We start from the raw sequence: 20,688 nt of genomic DNA on the forward strand, positions 1-20,688 counted from the left end.
TATATATATATAGCGGAGAAAATAGAATTAGCCTCACCTTTATTTTTTGTTCTAATTTAAATAAAATGGCAGTAAAACAATTATTAAATCTACTTTATTTCTTATTATCTTCTACTACAACTAAAAAGTTTATAAATTGGTATGTTTAATTAATTACAAATGGAAAAAAAATTAAAAGTATTCAATTTGTGGAGAAAATTGAATTAGCCTCATTAATGTTATATACAAAAAAATTAGGAAAATATTTTGTTTTTACGCATTTAATATTTAGCTTTAATTTAATTTTTAATGACTTCAAATATGCGACTTGACATACTAGTGACAAGATTTTGGATAGTTTCTATAGATATTTTATTCCAAGCTTCTTTGATACGAGTTTTCAGCTCCAAGGTGTATTCAAATTGCTTACCATGTTCATAAACCTTTCTAGAAAACATTCCCCATAGATTTTCAGTTTGGTTAAGATCTGGACTACATGCGGGCCATTCCATTATGTGAATATTTTTTTCTCTAAACCAAGCTTTTGTAAGCTTTGAATTATGGATAGCAGCATTATCTTTTTGGAAGGTGAAGTTTTCACCCATCAATTCCTCACCATGTTCAAGCAAACTTATTTTTAATAAGTCAATTTAGTCCTGTGAATTCATTTTTGTTGAAATCCATGCCAGTGGAAGTTTTCCAACAATGGAAAAAGCCCCCCAAACCATAACAGTTCCACCACCAAAGTTACGACTCATCGAAGTTTCTTTCTCTTTTCGAAGATCGTGCCAGTAATATTAATTGCCATCAGGACCATCTAGATTAAACTTTTTTTCATCACGAAAGTGAACTTGATGCCACTCTTCCTGCCAAGACATGTGTTCTTTTGGTTATAATTTAGGCTTTTTCCAAACTGTGTTTGGATCTTCATGTAAGATTTGTCTCACACGTTGAACAGATACAGGTAATTGTAAATCAGCATGAATCTGAGATGCAGTCATGTGCTGAGCAGCAGTACGACGTACAATAACTCGTTTAGTACGATTATCAATTTATGTTTGCTACCACTGCCCTTATTAGCTCTGTAATTAATGCCAATCTTGAAGTAATTATTAACCACTTTTGGAAATCTTTTAATTTTCTTTGCAATTTCCCAATTAGATAAGCTTGTATCTTTGTATACTTTAAGTACTGCTAATTCTTCATTCGTTAAATGCTTATAACGTCCCATTCCAAATTAAGGTATCAAAAATGTTAAGAACTTTATGAGCACTGATTTCACAGTCTTTGTTTAACTTACAAATAATAACAAAAAATCAAGTCACAAATGCGTATCACCGGATCAAAATATACGAGTAAACTGAAAATAATTATTGATGAGGCTAATTCTATTTGTTACCGCAAATATCAAGTATTATAGAGCAATTCCACGACTGTCACAGCGTGACAACCGTCTTTTTTTTTGTTTTTAGCCTTCAATATTTTTTTATTAATTATAAAAAGAATTTTTTTTGCTATTTTGTTAGCTCATAATAGGTGCTACAAGAAACAAGAAAAAAAATTAGGGTGGATATATTAGCCTCTTATTCATGCGAGAAAATATAAAACGTCACAGCGTGACCAAAATTTTCTCATTGTTTTTTAGTTTTTAGATCAACATCACAATTCAGCTAATATAGATGAACTGAATTATTAATTTGGCATTAAACAAAAAGTTTAGACATTACTCTTACAAGTTTTATAGCTAAATAACATTTATTTAATTAAATTTCAAACAGGTGCACCTTTAATTAACTAGTGGTAAACGTCACAGCGTGACCAGACACATTTGGTAATTATAAACTAGGTAAATGGGCTGTTTTTAATAAATTTAAAACTAACTAGAGAAGTATTAGACAAATATATAATTACATCTTCATAAAAATAGTTCTTACATAGAAATCTTCAGAACACGCCCATACTATATCAGTGTCAAATTGCATCCATATTATATTGCTGTCATATATACAACGTTTTAAAGTTTTTCGGTGATTTCGTCTGAAGACGTAAGTTGTTTCACTAAATACTTGGCACTTGAATAGGGTCGCATTTCTATTTTCCCATTATTGTTTTGAATTAGGCGAGCTGCAAATATTCCTGGTTTTGCTGGTGCTTTTGTAAATAACTCATCAATTTTAATTTTTTTTTATTGTATTTATAATATCTTCCATAGAAACAAAATAGACATTAAAATTAGTCTCATTTTTAACAGCTTCATGAAAAGTTATGGCATCAGTTATTATAAATTTTCTCTGGATTATTTTTTGCGTTGCTATTCTTTTAATGGTCCCACCAATAGCATCTACTGGTCCTTTCCCATGTGAAGCAGCAAAAAAGTTCTAGAATAATTTTAAATCATGCTGTTCTTACAACCAGGGTATTGCTGATGCAATAAAAAGATTTTTAAATTGATTACTTGGCCCGTCTGTCCAAACCTGTAGTATTTTAACACTTGATTCAATATGCTTAGATAATAAATTATGAACAAATACAAGAATAGATTCTTTTGAATGGCTTAAATCATCTGAAACTATGACAGCTGATGAGCATGAATTTTGGTACCAAAATACAGCAGTAAAAACAGTAACTTGCTTCTTGTGCCAATGTGCTGACTGCACTTTATCTTGCCACAAAGTTGAAAAATTTTCAGCAAAATCCACTTGAAGAACTGCTATGTCTGGATTACTTTGAAGTTGGATCTTATGATCACGATATGTCTTTGATTGTTTCTGTTTAATAAAAAAAATAATAAAAAAGAAATGAAGGTAAAGGTTTTGAAAAGGTACTGTAAGGATCATCAACTCTTCCCTTTTTTTCAATTTTTTAAATATATTCCTTTCCATTACCTTCTGCAACTTTTTCCCATTGGTACCATGTAATGCATTTATTCTTGTCAATTTCTTTCAAAACAAATAGGTTATGAAACTTTGCAGCATCTTTACTGCTGCCTTTCTTTTCCTCGTTCAGCCTCCAAATTAGCGAGTCTTCCTTCTTTTCTTTTTTTTTGATTCTTTTTCTTTAACTGCTTTTTCGCCAAACTTTTTTAACTGCCTTTCACAATATTTCTTTTGATGCTCAGCATGAGTAAGAGGCATGTTAAACCCTTGAAAGATTAAAAAAAAGGCAACACATTAGTTATGGAGATGCACGTATTACATCTAAGGCTCAATGGAGTTACAGCTATCCCTTAGAGAGGCTCTATGTATCTGAAAAGAGAGCCTCAAGGATAGCTGAGCATTCATCCTCCAAATGTTGTCTATGCAAAACATACCTATAATTTGCAGTTTTTGTAGAAAATGTAAAAGAAAGTAGGCCACTCAATAATCTGGGTCCTTAAGGTTGATTAAAACTAAATTGTGGTTTCAGTTTAGCAGTTTTAAATTTTGTTTTAAATGTTGGTAAAAAATTGTCACGCTGTGACGTCACGGGGTGACATAAAAAGATTCTAAAAATAACTTTAGCTAATTATTTTTTTAAACATGTTAGTATTTTTTTAGATGTACTAGATTGAGTTCTCATTGCGCTGGATTTTTGAAACCCTAAGTTTTACTGGTAGTCTTAAAAATAAAACTATTGGTACCCTAATTGTTGCAGCATGACAATAATGGTAATAGCATTTGATTAAAACAAATGGTATTCTGAATTCGTCCGGCAATAAGTATGTTTTTATCATAAGTAGGAATGATTAGTGCAGCTAAAAACCTGATTGCAATGAGCAAGACAGTTTTTGAATTTTTTATAGATTCAATTGAACTTTGGCGATTTAAAATGAATTAAATTATTACAAATGTGCCTACTTTTACCTTCTGTTTCAGCCCATATTATTTTTTATAATAGTGGCATACTATAGTAAGCTATATATTTTCTGAAAGAGAAGAAGTAGAACTTTCTACTACATTATCTATACTACTGATAGTTCTATACATTTTATGGTTTTATCAAATGTACCGCAATTTAATTATGCTATATTATAATCTAAAAAGTTGTTGTTTGCAACAATAATTAAATGTGTGAAATAATTAAATATTTATGTATCATTTTAAACTGTGTTTAATTATGAACATTTTAAGTACTTGTTGAAATATTTTGAATGTTTATTAAAAAAGCTATTTAAATTTTATTATATACGTTAAAAAAAAAAATTTAAAAATAGAAAAATTTAAATATCGAGTATATATTAAAACCCGTGCTCTATTTGGAGTTTCAGCACAAGCCATATTCGATGAGTTGGTTTTAGTTCATGGTAACCAAGCTCCAAAATATAGTACAGTTGCCAAGTGGGCTACTTTATTTAAAGATGGTAGAGAGAGTCGAAGATGATCCTCGCTCAGGGCACCCTTGAACCACATATACAGCTGAGAATATTGAACGTGTGCAAGCCATTATTGAAAAAAATCCGCATGCAACACATGATATAATTGAAGCCCTGACATCGATTAATCATTTTACAATCAACGAAATCATTCATAACGCACTTAAAAAAAGAAAACTAACATCATGTTGGATACCCCACGAGTTAACCGATCAAAATCGCAAGAATAGAGTTAAGGCATGTAAGGAAAATTTAGCCCTTTTTAGAAACGGCCCATGGAGACTATGTGATATAATAACAGGGGATGAGTCGTGGTTTTATTTGAGACAAGTTGGACACAAGTCAGCTAATGCTAGTTGGGTCGGTGAAGGTGAAAGTGCAAGAACTATAGTAAGATGGGACAGGTTTCAGCCGAAAAAGATGTTCTACATCTTCAAAACAACAGGTGTTGTTCATTTGGGTTATGTTGAAAAGGGAGATACCATTACTAGCGAATATTATATAAAAAAATTGTTTGAAACCTCTTATATGCGAAATAAATAAGCAAAGACCTAAAACAGGCACTCAAAATTTCAAATTTCTCCATGATAACGCTCGATCCCATGTGACTGAAACCGTCACAAATTGTCTAAACCAAGCTGGAATTACAATAATTTGCCACCCACCATACTCACCAGACTTAGCTCCATCGGATTATTGGCTATTCGACTTGATAAAAAAAAATCTCGATGATGATACTGATGTCGAAAGTCGAAAAACTCGCATAATGAAGCTACTTCAAAGTATACCCAAAGAAGAGTATAAAAAAACGTTTGACAAATGGCTTGAAAGGATGCAACTTTGTATAGATAACGATGGACATTATTTTGAACTTTTGATAAAATAAAATTTAAAAAAACTCTTCTTTTTTTTTTAACACGGGAGTTCTATGAACTTTCCTAACGACCTAAGTATATTAGTAAGAACACTTATCTAAATTTTTTCTACAGTCTGTTTCCTTGTGTAGGTTATATATATACATGCATAGTGCATATATACGCTACAGTACATATATATATATATATATATATATATATATATATGTATATATATATATATATATATATATATATATATATATATATATATATATATATATATATATATATATATATTAAAGTGATTTAAAAAACACCTTTTTTTAAAAATGTTTGCTGGCACTCCCTAAATGTGTTCTATATAGTAAAATAATACTATATTTAAAAGATTTTTGAATAAAAAATATTTTCAGGGGTTGCTACCAACCCTCAAACATTGAATGGGTCCCTAATATCGTCAAAAAAAAAAAAAATTTAGTAATATGAAAATTTTAAAAATATAAATCATTTTATAATTGAATTATTATTTTAGATTTTATTGAAAAGAAAATGACGTTTTTTAACTAAAAAATAAAAATAGGAAAAACAAGATTTTTTGATTATAATTTTTTTGCTCGATGTTTTTTTATAAAATTATGATTGTTTTTAAAATTTTTAAATAATTTCGCTTTGTTTGAGAACATGACACAATTTTGAAAAAAATTTTTTTTTATAATAATAGGGAAATATTTAATGTTTAAGTGTCAATAGAACACCTTTAAAGGGGTGCCTGCAGACGTTTTTAAAAAAAGTTGTTTTTTAAATCACCATATTATATATATTTTACTCTTAGTTGATGTTGCAGCACTCTTTTGCATGTCCTCCTTATTTAGTCAGTTGATGCATGTTTTGAACCCCCCTGGCAGCTTCCTATTTTAGTATGATGCCAAATATAATTTTTTAAAGGTTTTAATCTGAAGTTTTCTACAAAATTATATCTTACCAGCAGGCTTGCTTTAACAAATATTATCCAAACAAACAATTTTTTTTTATTTATGCCTTTTTTATTTGTACCTTATGTCTTGCTGTATTATTTTTCACTACTGAATCATTATTCATTTTCCCATAAAATTAAAAATATTAAATATTATTACATGAAAATTGCAAACAACTTTGAAAACAGCTTTAATGTTATTTATTTAAATGTATTTTATGACTAATCAAAATGTAAGACATTGCAAGACTTGTTTTAAGTTCCCTTTCTTGTAACATTTCATGTAACACTTCTTATTTTTCATTAATTTAATAAAAAAACAATTTATTGTAAAATAGCTTTAATATCTTCTTCACTGCAAATATTTCATAATGTTTTTATTTCATGAGGATTAAACTTTATCGATAAACTTTTTCGTCTTAAGTAAATAAACAATAAAAGTTCAAAATGTATGTTTTTAATAGTCATTATTTAGTCCTGCATTGTTTTTTTTTTTCTAATAACTAATTCAACCTTGATAAAAAATGATAATTAAAGTAAATAATTTTTGAAACAAACTACTTTGTTATACCTAGTTCCGAATGCTGTCACTTTTTACTATTCTTCATTTAATTCTTTTTTTTCTAAAATAAACTGTCTGGATTCAAGTCAGCATTTTAAAGCTTTAGAAAGTGTCAAAAATATACAAGGACAGTGTCAAACTAAATGCGCAAAGTAATATATATATATATATATATATATATATATATATATATATATATATATATATACATATATATATTTATATATATATATATATATACATATATATATATATATATATATATATATATATATATATATATATATATATATATATATATATATATATATATATATATACACACACACGAACACACAAATCTTTTGATCTCCTTCTGTAGAAATAAATATATTAGTTTAAATGTTTCAACAATGAAACAGTTAATTAAAGTTCAACGAAGTACTTGTAACAAATTCAATTAAATATTAACTTAGTTTAAACCGTTAAAAAGTAATTTCTTCTCCACTTACTTTTTAGTGAAAACTAATTTTTTTTCTATTTAATAAAGGTAATTAATAATGATAATAATAACAATGATAATATTACTCCTTTGATTAAAAATTTTATTTTTTAGGTAAAATGGCTTTGGACGAGGTATTTAAGGAAAGAGATACTTTAAATTTAATGATTGTTGGTATGATTACTTTATTATTTTATTTTTTTGTTGTTAAATATGAGTGTTTACTGTAACTAAATAAAATTTTTTTTTTTTTTTTGCTGGTGTTTTGCAGAAATTTTTTTTCTAATTCAAGACATTTTATTTTGTTTAAATTTGATTTAATTTTTTAAAAAAACTAAGAGGCAATAAACAGTGCTGCAAAAGTTTGGGGAATCAGATGTTTGAGATATGAAATAAGTAAGTTTATAGTTTTCTGAAAAATAGTCTTTCCTTCCCTTCAAATTTTTCTTTTCTTTAATCTTTTTTGTGAAACATAAACCAAAACTCATTCATTCAAAATAAGTTTTTGTTAAACTTTTCCTGATCATTATTTTTTAGCTGTTTCTATTCTTTATCACTCTTTTCCACTATTCATTATTTTTTATATATCTTATCTTTTTTTATTTGACTGATTTTTGTAACTACATTAAATATTTTTTCTTGTACTTGTTATTAACAGGGGATATTCAATTGCCAGAGAAAGTGAGAGAATCTATGCAAATGCAAGTGGAGGCTGAAAGAAGGAAGCGAGCTACTGTACTTGAATCAGAAGGTTTTTAAGTTTTAAAATTAATTTAAAATTCATAAAAGTTTTATACAAATTTGTAAATTTGCAAATATATTGCATATTGCTAAACGCACAGAGGATATTCAGGGGATATTAAAAAAAGATATGTTAAAAATAGTGAAAGAGTGATTAAGAATGTAAACATCAGAACACAAAAACACACGCATGTATGCGCACACTAGGAATTAAAAGTTCCTGAATTTTTTATAGCAATAAACATATACTTTTATAACATTCATTTCTTTGTTTCAAAAATATGCGTTTGATATCAAAGTATTTGGGTATCCTTTAAATATTTTAACCAAAAATATAAAATAACAATACAACAAGCAAAAAATACTCATTTTGTAGTCAAATTTTTATAATCAAGTTTTGATTATAAAAATTCGACTAAAAAATCCAATTTAAGAATCTATTTAAGTAAAGTAAGTTAAGTATATTACTTTTGTGGAGCAATGAAAAATGGATGTTTTCCATGTTAACCTGTCTTTTGAGTTGTGTATAACATATTTCTAGCATTTACTTCTCTTAACTATGATGTAAAATCTTCACAAAAGACAAAGAATAAAATCTTTTTTAAATTTTATTATGGATTATTTTTGAAGATTGTTTTAAAAAAACAAAATATCAGATAGGTGTTAGATTATAATGATTTATCTAAAAATCAAATTTTTATACAACAAAATTATTAGTTTTTCTTAAAAGCAAAGTAGACATTTTTTTGTAATGTCATTGTACCTAAGAGTGCATTTTATGATTGACCATGTTAAAGTGGGTGTTGTTTTTCTTTTTCTTTTGTATCCCACAAGTATTTTGAAAGCATAATTGCGTTTTAGATTTTTGTAAATAATTTTTTTCTTCTACAATTTCTATCCATTAGGCAGGTTTTACTTGATTTGCAATTGAAAGCTAAAACTATTGTTGGGTTCATCAAAATAATTTTTTTGTTTGGTCTTTTATAACTTCTGCTATATTGCTTGTACAGCTATAGCTACTTTTTGTTGTATTGGAGGTGTTTATCTATTAGATATTTAGGTTTTTGACAGTTAGACATAGCATTAGCTATTAAGCGTTTTGACAAATGTTTGTCAAAATGCTTGTTATCGTGGGTTGAACCAGATTACTTTTTTTTTTCATAGATTTTATCATATATGAGGGATGTAAAGGCCCATACATATATAACATTTATATATTGTAGTTATTGCCGATTCCTTGCATTGTGTGTCTTAATTATGCTACCCAATTTATCCCACAGATGTTCGATAGGATTTAAATCTGGAGATTGTGGGGTGTATGAAGTTGCTTAGCTATTTTAAATATAAGCGATTCCTTCACATGTTTGGCTGTATATTTTGGATCGTTATCTGCTGAAAAATAAATGACCTAGTAAGTCCCAATTTGTGGGACCTTTGTTTCAGATTATTTTCAGAATGGTTAATTACACATTTTGATCCATATTTCCATCAATAAAAACCAACTTTCCTACACCTGAAGTACTTATACACTCCCACACTAAAACCCTTTCTCCACCATGCTTAACCCTTGGACACAAGTTTTGTTTTTTAAATGCTTCATTTGCACAGTGGGACAGAGTGTGCCAAAATACCAAAAAATCAATATAGGAATTGCATGTTGAAAATTTGTCATATTGGTGAAGACATGTTCGTTAGAGGAAATATCTAGTTAAAAAAACATTAAATATTAATTTAAGCGTAATTTTATGCAGTTATTTACACATTAATTTGACATGTGTTCCAAAATGCTATTTTGCAATTTTTATTTATCAACTTTCTTACGCTACTATTGTTTTAAATAATCTTTATTGACTTTCATTTTAAACTATATTGTTTTAATTAAAAATATTTTTTTTGCTCAGGCTTTTAAAAATAATTTAACGTAAATGTAATCATTAGTTTTTATGCATCGAAAACAGACAGTTTTCAATATTTTTTTTTACTACTAACCTTTACTATTGGGTATCAGATAAACTATCCTCCAATATCCTCCAAACATTTGAATATGTAAATCTCATGCTAAATGTAAATAGCCATGCAACAAATATTTTGCAACTTTTTGCAATAAAAAAAGTTTTAACAAAAGATTGGTCTTTGGTTAATGGTCAGTTGATGAGAAATACTGAGTATGTAAAAAAGATGTTTTGTACACAAAGAATACCTACAAAATCTTTTATTACTGTTATAATATATAAGTTTTGTAAATATAAATCTAAAAAAGTTATTTTATAACAAGTACATGCATTGAAAAGTAATATTTTTAATGTTTACACTGATAAAAGTTGTCTTGTTCATTAAAAATATTTTGTATTTTCCACCAAAATAATTAATTTTTTTAATATTTTTTTTATATTATATAATTACATGTTTATTACTTTATTTATGCATTTTATATATAAATATAGCTATTCTAATAAAAAAACTACGAAAATAATTTTGGCACAAAAAAATCGATTTTGTCCCACTGTGATTTGGTTTTCTCCAAACTTTAACTCTTTCATCTGATGAAAACGCATTAAGTTTTGATTCATTGTTGAAAAAGAACAATTCCCAGAATGTCTGTGGTTTAATAATATGAAGCTTTGCAAAGTGTAGTTGTTTGGGCTTTGTTGACTTTGCTGATGAAGGGTTTTTTTAATGGTACTCTACTAGATTTTACAACACTTCTCGATTCTGGGGGAATCGAGAAGTGTTGTAAAATCTTTTTTTACAATACTTTTTGAAACTGATATAATTTGGTTGAAATTATGCTTATATCTTTGCTGAATATAAAGTTATCGCATCTGAAAACTTATATCACCAAAAAACTAACCTTATTTTGATGAATTGTCAATACACACCAATAAGTTGAAGTTAATATTACAAACCAACAAGTTAAGGTTTTTAATACTTCAAAAATTAAGATGGTAACACCCTGCTGCAGCAGCCGTTTTTGTTTTGATTTCCTTAAAATACAACTTTGCTGCTAAGTTATGGCAACCAAATGTGTTGTATTTTATTGTGTGAAAAATAGCCATTAACAAAAAATTAAAAATCAAAGATTTTAGTTTTATTATGTAATGTTATATTTTTATTTTATTATAACATAAATTGTTTTAGATTATATAAGAAAAAACATTTTAAAAGCAAATTTTTTCTTGAAAAATGATCATTTTTTCAGAGCATGAACACACAACAGTGCTCTAAAAATGGTCCCATAATTGATATACTTAAAGATAAAAAGTTTTTATAATGTAGTTTTATTTATTTCAAAAATGATAACGAAAAAAATTAAAAGTAATTGAATCTTTAATTTATTTTAAACATACATATATACATAGTAGTAATAAGAAATGCTTCATCAAATGCATAAAGTGTGTAGGTTTAAAATCACATTGTATTTGTAAATATTTGCAGTACTGCCACACTTAAATTAAAATAAGGTCATTAAATAATAGGGTTTTATGCTATTTTTAAAAGTTTATTAATGTTATATATATTTTGAAACTCATGGGAGTTATATATTAAGAAATGCATGCTATTCAATAAATTATTTTAATAGCGGGAAGTAATTTTACGGTTACTTTAATTGTATTTGACATATATAAATACTTGGACAAATAGAGTAAATAAATTAATTGTAATCATAAATTGTCCAAACATGTTGATTTGTAAAACTGCCAAAGAAATTGATGCATACAACTTCAATATATGTATTTCAAAATTCCCCTCGTTGAACATTGATTGTGTAAATCTTGCACAAAAACTCAAAGTACTTCGACTCTATTTAATAACTCTTAGCTCATATCAAATTGGTATACTAAATGATGACAATGAAATTAAAGATAGTGAAACAGAAGCTTCAGATAGCAAAGAGAGTGTAATGACAGAAAATGACTATAAAGCAGGAGCTCATAGAAAATAGAATTATCTAGTGCATCGGTGGCTTGAATGCTTGTACAAGTATGTTTTTTTATACTTTATTATGTGCTTAGTTATTTAACCAATTTTAAAATTGATGATCGCTATTTTTGCATACTTACTGTATATTCTGCAATGTAGAGTATTAGGCGGATTGTTGGCAATGAAAAATACGTTTCATATATATCTTCACATTTTGATGCTTAGTGTTGATATTGATAAGTTTAATCAAGTATTTTCTGCTTTTAACCATGTAAAAACAAGTTTAGAAACAAATTGACCTAGGACATACGTGAGATGCATTACTATGTTCCTACAATGCGGACATATTAGAAGAAATCTCTTTAGATGAGATTGTCAATATATTTGCAGCCAGAAGCCATAAATGATGCCGTCTTGTTTATTATAGAAAGTTTGCATAAAATATATTTTCTTTAAATGTACTTTTTGCTCAGCATTTATCCTTTTTCAACTAAGGGTAGGATATTGGGGAATGATTGCTTTATTTAGTTTTGTGTTAAGGCTGTCCTGAAATATAAAATGAATGTAGAACACTTTCAAGTAGAAAACAATACGCTGTTAAAATATATATAATTATACTTTTAAATAGATGTCATTTCAAAATTTGTCATTTAGTTATTTGTATATGTACTAAAACTGTTTAAGTACATTTAAAATAGCAATACTACATACATTAATAAAAACAAACTATTATAAGAACACATAAACTGTTTTATTATAAAACAATTTTATATCGATTTTGAAACATTACAAAAACACAAAACACGAACTTGATACTTATTATATATTACGATATATTATTGAGTTAATTTTTTTAAATTTTATGATTGTTAAAAACCATTTATAGGTTCATAATTTTTCTTGTGGAAAAATATCGTAATACGTCTTGAAATATCTACTTTGTTTTCAGAGCTTTGCTGCTAGAGTTAATATGCAAAGTACTAATATAATTGCACTTAAAGTTGAACACTTTAAATCAAGGGAATAATTAAATTGAATTTGTTCAAACATACAGTAAATATAATAATACTTGTGGATTTTTTTCAGAGTTTCAAAAAAAGTAAAAATTGCCAAAAAGCCCATCTTTAGATTTAAAATGCCAAAAGGCCCTTATTTAGATGAAAAAAAGTGTGTGTATATATATATTTTCACTATATATATACACACACGCACAGGCTGCATGTGCGTGTGTGTGTGTGTATATATGTGTTAATATATATATGTATATATATATGTGCATATATATGTGTGTATATATATATGTGCGTGTGTGTAAATATATATATATATATATATATATATATATATATATATATATATATATATATATATATATATATATATGTTTATATATATATATATATATATATATATATATATATATATATATATATGTTTATATATATATATATATATATATATATATATATATATATATATATATATATATATATATATATATATATAGACATCATTTAGAAGCAGTTTTGGCTGCTAAAGGTCACATGACGAAGTATTAAGTAAATTTTTTACGATGTGTTAGATTCTTTTTGAACCTTAACTTTATAAAAATTGCAATAATCAAGTCAACATTTAATGGTATTGTTGTTTTGATATGATATTTGTATTTTCCATGTAAAATTACATTAGAATAGTGTTTGTTTATGTTATTTTGTTGAATGGTCTTTAATTAAATAAAGTTTTTCCTTTGTGTAGGATACTTTTTGCACCCACTGTATATATATATATATATATATATATATATATATATATATATATATATATATATATATATATATATATATATATATATAAATGTATGCTATAAAGATAAGCAAAATGAGTGAGCATATGTTTATATATCTATATATATATATCTATCTATATATATATCTATCTATCTATATATCTTCTATATATATATCTATATATCTATATATATATATATATATATATATATATATATATATATATATATATATATATATATATATATATATATATATATATATATATATATATATATATATATATATATATATATATATATATGTATATATATATATATAAATGCGCGTTTAGATAAGCACATGCTCAGTCGTTATATCATATGCATCACATCATCATCACTCACCCCAACAGCAGGCTACTTCTAAGTGACATTGCAGGGCTTATATAAATACGCATTTATAGTTATATAAATAAATAGATATACATGCATACAAGACAAGACCGGTAAAAAGGATGATTGACTATTGATTTTTTTGGTATCAGGAAATGTCTAAAAGGTTAGTAAATAAGCTGAGGTGATTTCATAAAAAATACACAATAATGCAGAGTAAGATCAAGATCAATATTCAGAGTTTTTATTGCTACTAAATATTACTTTACGTGTTATTTTTTTTATAGCTAATATAATAATACAAAAAATATTTATAATAAAGATTTTTAAGATATTGCTTATTGTAATTTATAAAACTGTAAAAAAATTAAAAAAAAATCAAAAGAAATCAATTAACACAAAATTAAGTATAAATCAAAGTAAAAGTTTTTTTTAAATTTAGATAATTAAAACATGGTGAATAATTAAATGGTTGTTATATTTAGTTTAACAGTCAGTATTTTAATAAAAATAAACAGAGTTTATTAAGGTGAATACGAAAATGGTGAAAAGTTAGAGGTTCTCTACACAGTTGCATCACATGCATCAATGGAAAGTTTTGGTTTGGGGAAGCATTTTCACACTGACGCCTTTTTAAAAAAATACTTTTTGATGCTATGTATTTTTAAAATTTTGTTTCAACGTCTTTGCTTCCAACAAGGCTGCAAGCAACCACTATTAGAGTTGGAAGTTACTGGAAGAGAAAAAATAGAGTTTGTAGAGCAAGATAGCGATTGACAGATAACTTAAAGGATTGCAAATTATATGAATCAGGAAAGCAAGATGAAGGAAGTGAATTCCAAAGAACTGATGTTTGAGGAAAAACTAGAAGAATAAGAGTTTTTAGAGCATTTAGGAACAGTCACAGAAAAAGGATGAGACTTAATTGAATTACAAGTTTCACAAGAATGAATTTTATTAAGTGGCACAAGAGACGCTAGTTCTTTAGAGCAGTGCCCATTATAGTATTTGTAGAAAAGAGAAAGAGAAGCAACATTACAACAATGTGATAATGGTTGGAGGGTGGCTGCAAGAGCAGGTCTAACTATGTTTACAATGCATTTTTGCACCTTGTCTAAAAGAGAAAGGGTATCATTAGGAGATCCCCCCAGATATGGCAACAGTATTCTATACAAGGCCGGATTTGAGATTTATAGAGATAGAGAATAGAATCCGAAGTAAGAAAGTGGCGAACACCATAAAGAGATGCAACTTTAGCAGATGCTAATTTTGCAACGGATTTGATATATGGTTTCCAAGAAAGATCGGAAGTAAGAGGTAATCCTATAAGTTGAAAGGTAGATGACTCATCAAATACATTACTATTCATAAATATAGGAAGATCTAAATTATTGCGATAATGATTGGCTGAAAAAAATTGAGTTTTATCTGAATTAGAGTTCACCAGCCACTGTGGGCTCCATGCTGTAGCAGAAGTGAGATCCTTTTCAAGCTCAAATGCCCCCTCCAAGCAATCAGAGAGTGTTGGCTTCTTATCATGACAAGAATAAATAGTAATATCACCAGCAAACAATGCCACCTTAGATGTGAGAATATCTGGAAGATCGTTAATGTAAATTAAAAAGAGTATAGGGCCAAAGATTGAACCTTGTGGAACCCCTGAAGTTAGAGAATATGAAAAAGAGTGCTGTCCATCGAGGACAACTTTTATACTACGATTAAAAAGGAAGGACTCTAATCTTTAAGATGTTACCAGATACATTGTAAGAAAAAAGTTTATGGAGAAGACTAGCATGCCAAACTTTGTCAAAAACTTTAGAAATGTCAAGAGCGATGGTTTTAACCTCTCCACCTTTATCTAATGCATGATAAAGCGTATCGGTTATAACTGTTAGCAAATTAGCTGTAGAGCGAGAAGATCGAAATATTGATGATCAGAAAGTAAGTTATTAGATTCAAGATATGAGATTAAGTGTTTGTTAATTAAGGATTCAAAAACCTTACTTATGATAGGAAGAAGATTATTGGGATGGTAGTTAGACAAATCAGATCACTCTCCAGAAATAGTTGAAAATAGAGATAACCGCTGTCGCTTTCCAGCAGGCTTAAAAACAAGAATAATAAGCACTTGTTAAATAGTTTTAAAAATATTGACGACAGCTCCGGAGAACACTTCTGCAAGACGATATTAGGTATGTTGTCCAGACCACAAGCTGTAGAAGAGTCTAAGCAGGAAATCACTTTAGATACAGAAACTGGAGTGATGTGAATGTCAAGCAATGGATCAACTTGTTTGACGGCTAATTCAGGTAGAATGTAACTATTGGAATCAAGAGATGATACTGATGAAAAGTTTTTAGCAAACAATTCAACTTTGTCTTTAGGTGAGGTGACAAAGTCTGAGCTATACAAGAGAGGTGGAATAACAGGTTTGTCCTTATTATTGATACTATTAAAGATACTCCGGAAGTCATGAGAGCCTAATATTTGTGATGAAATACAAGATTTCATGACCTGAGAATAGCGGGCTTTGTCGGGCTTCGGCGACAAAACCTTTTTACAATGGTTTCAAGCAGTAATAAACAGATGTCTGATTTCTGGAGAGTTATTTTGCTGATAGATATGGAAGTAACGTTTAATATTATTTATAATATACATTTTTTTTGAATTAGTTTAAACATTTTTATAAAAGTATTTTTGTTTATAAATCTGGCTGTACTAGATATAGCATAATTCCAGTTCAAAAAATTACACAATTGAGCGAATTGGATAGCATTGTTGTAACTTTTTGTCCATCAGAAGCTAACAATCATTTTTAATCTTCATGAGTATTTAAACTAAATCAAATACATGTTTTACAAAATACAAAATAACAACGTAAGACAATAGTAACAAAGTAAGAATGTAGTATAGCAAATACACATTTTCATAAATATTTTTTTAATAAATATTTTATATAAATATTTGTTTAAATTTACTGACTTTTTTGATTACCAATACTTATGTAAATAAATATTGAAATACTGGTGCACTGGTGAATTACCAGTAATTTTAAAATACCAATAAAGTAATATAGATATAGCAATATTGTACGATTTTAATTAGATAACATTTTTTAAAAATAACTTCTCAAGAAGTCTTATTTATCTCTAAGTCCTATCCCCTAATTGAGATCCAGAGATTGTAACAGCTTTTTTTGGTGTTGCAGTAATTAAAAACCTTGAAACAAATAATAATAAATAAGTAAACAAATCTTGTGCCTCTCTCCTCCCTATCCCAACCCCAAAAGTGAGGGCATTAAATTGCAGAGCTTTATTCTGTTGCTGCTTTAAACTTATTTTATATTTATTCAAAAATTCAAAATGAGGGGTTTATGAACTTTACACAAATTATAACTTTTGAACAAAAAAATATTATTCGATAAAGTTTGTAAATTGTTGATGAATATAAATTTAGTTTTGAATAGTAATATATAAGACTCAGTAACTTATTGCCATTCAAGTTTTAGGGCTTTTGTTGTACTCAGGCTCCAATCATTGTGATTTTTTACCTTTTAGCATTGTCTGACAGGGCCCTTTGTATGTTAGTTACATAGGTGTTAAAAATGATAGCAAACTCAGCTATTGTTAACATTTTTGTGATGATACTAGATGCAATATTTTTAAAAATCAAATTAAATCGGTTTATTTAAACTAATATAATTATTTAGTTTGAATTTTTGAATGTTTCTCCAAGTTTTCTTTGTTTGCATACTGTAAAAAGACTTGGCACATCTTTTTTTATAATCTGAAAAATGAAGAATAATGAAAGGAAAAATTGATGCCTCATCTCAAACCCTCAATAGATGTAGCGGCAATCTTTTGTGACTGCATGCTATAAAATAGTTAATGTATCTATTGAAGCCCCTGGCAGCAAGCTATTTAGCTGTGTGATGTCAGAGGTGTTATTTAAAGACACATTCATAATTATATATATATATTCATACGTATATATATATATATATATATATATATATATATATATATATATATATATATATATATATATATATATATATATATATATACGTATATACGTATATATATATATATATATATATATATGTATATATATATATATATATATATATATATATATATATATATATATATATATATATATATATATATATATATATATATATATATATATATATATATATATATTAGGGTGGGGCATAAAACACCAAAGTTATTAAAAAAAATACCATAATAATTTTTCTGGTTCCTTTTGATATGTGTATTAAAAAAATGTAATTTTTTTTTTTATGAGTACCCTTACGGTTGGTCCCAGCAGTCCGAAAATTAGAAAATTTATAATTTTTGTAAATAATAAGGGGGGCAGGGTCACTTACAAATATTTTAAAGATATCTTAAGGGTTATTTTTGTAGCCTGATATATCTATTTTTAGATTATGTTTTGTTTTATTGCAAAAGATGATGGAAATGGTCAGCCCTACCTATTTAAATACATGTTTGCATATTTGGGAGGTAGGGGGGATGTTTAAGTTAAAAAAATCGGTAATTTTTAAAATTTTTATCTTAGTGTAAATAAAAATAATGCAAACAAAAAATAGTTTTGAAAAATATCTCATCGTGAAGTTTTTCTTGTTGGAAAAAGAATTGGAACAATACCTAATACACAATTGGCAACTAAAAAAACTGTATTGCAATATTACCATTACAGAGATCTTATGCTAAGAGCTGATTTTCCAAACATTTCCTCAGTTAGTATAGCTTCATGTCCTCTTGGTGATTTCTTTTCTGCACAATGTGCTGAAATAGGCGGTTGTCTCCAAAAATGTTTACCATGCGTTGTTTATGAGGTGAAGAAAATATGTCAAAAAGCAGGAATTTCTTTTATTAATACTGACAAGCATATCAGGTTTTTATAAATTTAAAATAATTATTATTTTTAGTTTAATCCAATTTCAAATTTATGTTATATAAGTAGCAATTATATAGTCATACAATTTTATATATTTATAATAAATTACATTAATTTTAATGCATTCTTCTACATTTGTTTTAGAGACAAGATTGTTGACTTGGAAAAGAAGAGAAAAGATTTAAACAAACACAGGAACTGTTTAAGTACAAATTTAGTTTTAAAAAGAGAACAGTTTTCAAGAATGCTAGAGGAGGTATTTGATGTAAGTCAAAAGAATTGTGAAGGTATTATTATGAAAGATGAAACTAAAGATATAAAAACTAGAAGAGAAGATGCAGATTTTCTTAACGACCAGAAAGGAGCGCGTGTTCAGAAAATGTTGGGTAAAGATAAAATTTCACAAAAATTTGTAAAAAACAAAACAAAAAGAGAAATGAAAATAAAAAATCAAAGAATGAAAGAGTCCGTAAGAAAACAGAAAGAGTTGGTTACTGAGAAATATGAAAACACAACAAAAAATTTTAATACTTTAGATGATAACCAAGATGAAGAGTATCTACAGCCTTCTAGAAAAATTAGAAAATCTAATGTTGTTCCTCTTATTGTTCCAAAAAATATAGGAAAAGATTTAGCTCCAACAGCATCACGATATGGAATAAGTTCGACTGCACTGAGTGCAACTCTTGCTTCTCTTATAAATAATAGTTCTGGAACGACAGATGATTTTTCTATTTCTAAACGAAGTATTTTGAGGCAGAAAAAATTAAGTATAAGAAAAACTGCCTGTAATATTAAAGACAACTTTATTACATTGGCTAAGGGTAAAAGTCTTACTGTGCATTTTGACTCAAAAATTATGTTAGAAATGAAAGAACTTGGTAAAGAAAAAGTTGAAAGAGTAGCTGTACTAATCAGTTCACCAGATCTCTCAGAGTCCCAACTTTTGGGTATTTTAATTGTGGAAGATGGCACTGCTGAGTCTCTTGGGAAAGCAATCAAAAAAACTTTACAAGACTGGGAGCTATTTGACTATGTTGATTGTCTGTCCTTTGACACCACTGTTACAAATACTGGTTGGCTAAAAGGAGTCTGTACTCTTATTGAGCAGTGGAGCGGAAAAGCTTTAATTTGGATGGCTTGTCATCATCACGTTTATGAATTACATATAAAGGTAAATATTAAAAAAATCATATAATATTTTTATATTTATTTATATATTTAATTGTTAATATTTCTTGATGAATTAAATGCTTTATTAATAAAATTTATTTAAATGATTTGAAATAAACATATTTTAGCACTTCTCAAATGTTCTTACTGGTGGTAAAACAAGTGGACCAAAGACTGAGTTATTTGATAGGCTGAAGGGTAATTGGAAATCGATTCTTGAAAAGAAGATAAATTATGATAACCTAAAAAGATTTGACTCAGAAAAAAAAATTATATCTTTTTTGGAAAAGCAGGTTGGTTTAATTGTCCTATTTAGATTAATGTGTTTAGTAATAAGTTTTAATAATAAAGTTTTTTGAAATTTAGGCTTCTGAATCATTAACATTCCTTCAAAATTGCCTAGATTATGATATATTTCCAAGAAATGACTACCAGTATTTTATACAATTAGCAGTTCTTTGGTTAGGTGGCAAAGTAACAAAATTTCAATTTAGATTTCCAATGGCTTCGCATCATGCCAGTTTTATGGCACAGGGAGTTTATTATTTAACATATGATCTTCT

General features: G+C 27.2%; 2 protein-coding genes across 2 annotated transcripts in view; both read left to right on the top strand.

The window, feature by feature from the left end:
* The window catches only part of LOC100211318 (stomatin-like protein 2, mitochondrial), a 68,312-nt gene that overhangs the window by 31,196 nt on the left and 16,428 nt on the right, over window positions 1-20,688 (top strand). The window contains exons 7-9 of the mRNA XM_065793491.1: window positions 7,318-7,377; window positions 7,543-7,599; window positions 7,862-7,954. Of these exons, the coding sequence (XP_065649563.1) occupies window positions 7,318-7,377; window positions 7,543-7,599; window positions 7,862-7,954 (210 nt within the window). The remainder of the gene's footprint in view (window positions 1-7,317; window positions 7,378-7,542; window positions 7,600-7,861; window positions 7,955-20,688) is intronic.
* LOC136078231 (uncharacterized) overlaps window positions 18,646-20,688 on the top strand; it is a 2,194-nt gene continuing 151 nt past the window's right edge. The window contains exons 1-2 of the mRNA XM_065793490.1: window positions 18,646-20,126; window positions 20,254-20,688. The exon at window positions 20,254-20,688 is cut by the window's right edge and continues 151 nt beyond it. Of these exons, the coding sequence (XP_065649562.1) occupies window positions 19,197-20,126; window positions 20,254-20,484 (1,161 nt within the window). The 5' untranslated portion in view covers window positions 18,646-19,196 and the 3' untranslated portion in view covers window positions 20,485-20,688. The remainder of the gene's footprint in view (window positions 20,127-20,253) is intronic.

The sequence above is a fragment of the Hydra vulgaris genome, chromosome 03 (genome assembly GCF_038396675.1).
Source record: "Hydra vulgaris chromosome 03, alternate assembly HydraT2T_AEP".
Classification (NCBI taxonomy): domain Eukaryota; kingdom Metazoa; phylum Cnidaria; class Hydrozoa; order Anthoathecata; family Hydridae; genus Hydra; species Hydra vulgaris.